At 39.9% G+C, this 5271-nt stretch overlaps 1 protein-coding gene across 1 annotated transcript; it reads left to right on the forward strand.

The window, feature by feature from the left end:
• The first annotated feature begins 2890 nt into the window (after positions 1–2890).
• Positions 2891–3484, forward strand: LOC131857460 (uncharacterized). The gene has a single exon (XM_059210079.1). It carries the CDS (start codon positions 2891–2893, stop codon positions 3482–3484), a length of 594 nt encoding a protein of 197 aa, XP_059066062.1.
• The last annotated feature ends 1787 nt before the right edge of the window (positions 3485–5271 follow it).

Consider the following 5271-nt stretch of genomic DNA (forward strand, 5'->3'; position numbering starts at 1 on the left):
AATTAAATTTGCATGCAGAAAAATAACATAAGTAAATTATGCATGAGGATCGAATAGCATGTAAACCCATAATTAGTTACGATGTCGAGTTACGTGCGTGCATGCGTAAAAGTAAATTGTGTGCATGAGTTATTATGTGATAGATTAACACGCAAAAATGCATAATCAAGTCAACTAACAGATAATTAAATATGACCATGCATGCATCGTAAATGAAAACTAATCTAAGGAAAGTAAACCATGCATGTTAGTGGTTAGTATGTTAGTAGATTTTTCTCTTCTTTTCTTTTGTTAGTTACATTGCATGGCGACTTCTTGTCGCATTACATCATGCAACCTTATAGGTCCTTTTCATAACTTTTACATACGACCATTTTGGTCTTTACAATGAAATAAAATACACATCTTTAATTATTACAAAAAAAAACTTTTATCTAAAATCTCTGACTTTCTCTATCTCCGGATTTTTCGCCTTCGTTTGACCTGGATAACCTCCTCTTGCAAATCGAATGACGGACATATGACCCAAGCATTTTATCCACCCAACCAAATGAAGCATAAGTTTCCCGGTGCTCTTGATAAGCTCTCGTCGCTCACGATGGAGTATCCTAGCAAGCCGGTACCAACTGGCAGTAAAGGAATCATGTGCAATCATGTAGAACTAAAAACCCATCCTGGTTTAACTAACTACTTGTGCTATGGTAGGGAGAAAAATAAATAAATAAATAAATATGATGGCCATAATTACCCTATTGGGGAGGTGAAGAAAATCACCCTTCCTTGGTTAGCCCATAACAAGCACTCTCGTTCCATAAATATCCTTCATAGACAGAAAAATAATTAACCTTCCACAGATTAATGTCAGAATAATATTATTTAACAAATGTTCTTTATAAATTTTAGCAATTTTCCCTTTATAATATAATTTCCTCAAATAAAAATTAAATTTTAATATTTTCAATAATTTCAATTAAAGAATCTCTATCAATTATAAAAATGCGAAATGGCGGCACCAGATGGCAGCAGGATCGACACTGGCAATAGGAGCAGGGTTACTGATGTGCGCTATTCCGACGCGTAGTCTTCGAAGGTTGGATCTTGGAGCAATGAAGCGGATATGGCTTTCCCCATCGAGATAGGTAGATTGCAATCTGTTCAGAAACCGATTAATGCTGGGAAAGCAGATATAGTCCAGGGCAACAGATATTCCAGACCGCGGTTAAACTTTGGAAACCCTTACTCAAATGGTAACCAGTGCCCTATTGACCCGCATAAGTGGAAGGAGAATGGTTTCATTTCGAATAACAAAGGTTGGTTTTGTAAGGCTAAGCATCCCACCTTCGAGGCTCCCCAAAACTGGTATCCACCGCCTGAACCTAACATTTCTGGTGCGGCACCCGAGAGAGCCAATCCTCAATCTGAATCTTTTTTGGTTCCCCCGATTGATCATGATAATCCCCAAAAGTGGAATGTGTGCTTCAGGCAATACAACTCAAGGGCGGACCAAGCCAGCTTTTGGAGATCCAATTTCCGCCCTAACAATCAGAACCCTCGGTTGAGCTACGAAAGACGCCCTAACTTTCGAAGAGAAGCCTCTCTCCCTCAGCGACCCCGCTTTCATAAACCAGTAAGAAAAATCTCCACACCCACCATCTTTTTAAATGAGAATAAAATTAATTCTGCTAGGTCAAATTTGCTTGATTCTTGCCTTTTCATCAAGTGGGGTGGTGGAAAGCAGGTTAAGGATAACTTTGAATCTTGGTGTAGAGCGCAGTGGGGTAAGGATATTAACATTAATATCTTCTCGAATGATTTCTATATGATTGAATTCATGAGCAATAAGGATAAATGGCAAGCACAAAACAAAGGTCCATACATCTTAGATGGCATTGAAGTTCACACCATTGATTGGCAGCCCAATTTCAACCCCCAAATGTATGTACCTGCTGGACAACAAGGTATGGATAAGACTGTATAATTGTCCCTCGGATTATTGGCACATTGATGTCATCAAGGATATATGCAAAGACCTTGGCACCTTTGTATTGGCAGATGATATCTTGGAGGATAAATTATGGGGAAGCTTCCTCGGAATTTGTATTAGCACGGATCAAATCACCAAGATTCCCGACGAAGTTAGAATTATTAGGGCAGGGAAGATCTGGATCCAAAAGATTGATAGAGAAGATCAACTGCATATTTGTCCTAAATGCTTTTCCTTAGATCATACAGATATTAGTTGTGATGTTTCGGCTACGATTCAACGAAGTTATTCCTGTATGCAATCTCTTATTGAGATAAATCTGCAACCGAAACCTTTTATTGCCTTTGACACCGAGGATGCTATTTGCAACAACACTCTTGACAATGAGAATGTCCCACTAACGGAAGCAACCCCTTTGATCGTAATTCCTCCCTCCTCTGGTCAATGTGAGGGTCAACAAGATCTTCTCACACTTTTGGAGAAGACCAAAACCTTATAGGAAGATATTGAATCTAAGTTAGTGGATTCACTTCCACCCTCCCCCTATGTGCCTAGGAATCAACTGGTAATTGAAGATGACAATCTTCACTCTCTGGTTATGGAGACTGGCATGTTGAGGGAGATGGGAGGACAAATCTGCTCCTCGAGAGGCATTGAGCTGGAAGATGGTGAAATTGAGACCTCCGCCTCGGAGGGGGAGGAAGACTATGAACCGAACTCAGATCTTATACTGGAGGGTACTCCAAAAGGTTTTGGTAAATCAGATTCAACTATTGACAAACCTAATTTTAAGCCAAAAGGTGTGCGGGGGTGCAAGTCCAAAAAAGTTATGCTTGCAGTGGCTGGTGCTGCCTGTGGTCAAACCAAACTTAATTCAGGGAAGGGAAATACCCTTCCCCAGGAGCAATGAAACTCCTATCTTGGAATGTCAAGGGCATCAATGCCCCTGACAAATGGTGCTTGATTAAGCGCCAAATTGATGACACTAAAGGAGATATTTGGCTACTTCAAGAAACTAAATGGAGCATGGCTGAGACTGTTGCTAAAATGAGAGTTTGGAAACAGTGGAATGAGCTTTTTAGGCAATCGGATGGAGCCTCTGGTGGCTTGGGTATCATTTGGAACCCCATTAATGTTAAGATCTCACTTGTAGGGGATGATAAGTATTGGCAACACTGCTCGGTTACCATTCTTGGACAGAATGAGAATTTCAATCTTTTCAATGTGTACGGACCATCTACTACCGGTGATAAACGGGCTCTCTTATCCAACAAACTAAACAGTATTACCAATGGTAGTTGTGTGGTAGCCGAGGACTTCAATGCGATCCTCTCTGGCACTGAGAAAAGTGGGGGTATTCAGAGAACTGGTACGTCCCAGAAAGACTTTTTGGATTTTGTTGAGCAGAATCACCTTTTAGACATTGTTCTGAAAAATGGTATTTTCACATGGATGAACCAGAGAACAGGTTTTACTAATATTGTTGAACGACTTGACTAGTTTCTTGTCTCTGGTGAGTGGTTAGGACAAAATTTAGCCTTAGAATCGTCGATTCTCCCGCTTATTGGATCATATCACTACTGGATTTGTCTAGAGGTCAACTTGGGTCAAGCAGAGGGGGGCACCTCGTTCCGGTTTGAGAAAATGTGGTTCAGAATGCCTGAACTATATGACCTTATAGCCGCTTGGTGGAATGAACCAATTTTTGGGAATTATTCGAGACTTCTCATTCTCAATAAAAAGCTCAAGTATATTAAGGTCAAGATCAAAGAATGGAATAAGAGCCATTTCAAGAATGTTCATATGGAGAAATTAAGAATTAAGGCTGAACTGGCAGACTTAACCAGCTTTGTAATCACTTCTGGAATGACTAAGGATCTATTTATCAATGAAAATTCTCTCAAATCTGACCTAAATGAAATCCTTCGATATGAGGAAATTCACTAACGTCAAAAATCAAGGGAGTTGTGGCTTAAGGAAGGTGACAAAAACACCAAATTCTTCCATCGGTCAGTCATTACCTATCAAAATAGAAACAAAATATCGGAGATTATGAGATCGGATGGAGTTACTGTCAGGAATTATGAGGACATTACGTAGGAAGTTGTAAGATTCTTTGACTCTTTGTTGAACGGGGTCCATCAAATCAATCATGAAGCAAGAACCATAATTCTGAACTCAATCCCATCTGTTATATCCGGTGATCAAAATACAACTCTCCATACTCCTATTTCAATTGATGAGGTAAGGACTACCACCTTCCAGCTGAATCCGGATAAGACTCCTGGCCCAGATGGCTTCCCTGCTGCTTTCTTCCATCATTTCTGGGATATCATTGCTCGAGATCTACACCTTGCAGTAGAAGAATCAAGAAAGAAGATGACTATGTTAGGGGCTTTCAATCACACCTTTTTTACTCTAATTCCGAAGAAGCAAAATCCACGACAGATGAGCGACTTTAGGCCCATTGCTCTATGCAACATTGTATATAAGATTGTAACAAAGATCATTGCTAACAAATTGAAGCCCCTCCTTAATCACATTATATCAGATGAACAAAGCGGTTTTGCCCCTGGAAGATCCATCGTGGAAGGCATTATCGTTTCTCATGAAATGCTTCACACAACCCAAAAGACCAAGGACTCCTATATGGTTTTAAAACTTGACATCCTGAAAGCTTATGACATGGTGGATAGGGTTTTCTTATTTGATGTTCTTAATAAATTTGGCTTTTGCAAGGAATGGCTCACTTGGGTCACGAGTTGTCTTTATTCCCCCAAATTGTTTGTTCTGGTTAATGGCTCATCCCATGGTTTTTTTCTCTTTGACAAGAGGAATCAGACAAGGTGATCCATTATCACCATCTTTGTTTATCATAATGGCTAAAGCTCTAGGTTGATCTATTAGAGCTCTTTAGCAAGATGACCGTTGGGTTGGAGTTAATGTGGCAACAGGGGTTGAAAAAATGACTCATCTCCAGTTTCCTGATGACACCATTATGTTTGGTTCGTCTTGTAGGCAGGAAGCTAGAACTATTAAATCATGCCTTGATGATTACTATTTGGCTTCCGGGCAGAAAATCAATTGGCATAAATCTAAAGTGTTTTTTGTCAACACCCCGCTTAACCTACAAGTTGTATTATCAAGGATTCTTAATCTTAGAGTTGCTAACTTCCCTGGGAAGTTTCTTGGTACTCCCCTCTTCATTGGTAGCAACAGATCTCACTACTGGAAGCATCTTATTGATAAGTGCAAATCCAAACTGGCATCTTGGAAAGGCAAGTGGT

Source organism: Cryptomeria japonica, chromosome 1 (assembly GCF_030272615.1).
Source record: "Cryptomeria japonica chromosome 1, Sugi_1.0, whole genome shotgun sequence".
NCBI classification, from domain to species: domain Eukaryota; kingdom Viridiplantae; phylum Streptophyta; class Pinopsida; order Cupressales; family Cupressaceae; genus Cryptomeria; species Cryptomeria japonica.

Bases quoted from the DNA above. Each gene is read 5' to 3' on its own strand.
- LOC131857460 (XM_059210079.1), top strand. From the start codon at position 2,891: ATGAAACTCCTATCTTGGAATGTCAAGGGCATCAATGCCCCTGACAAA.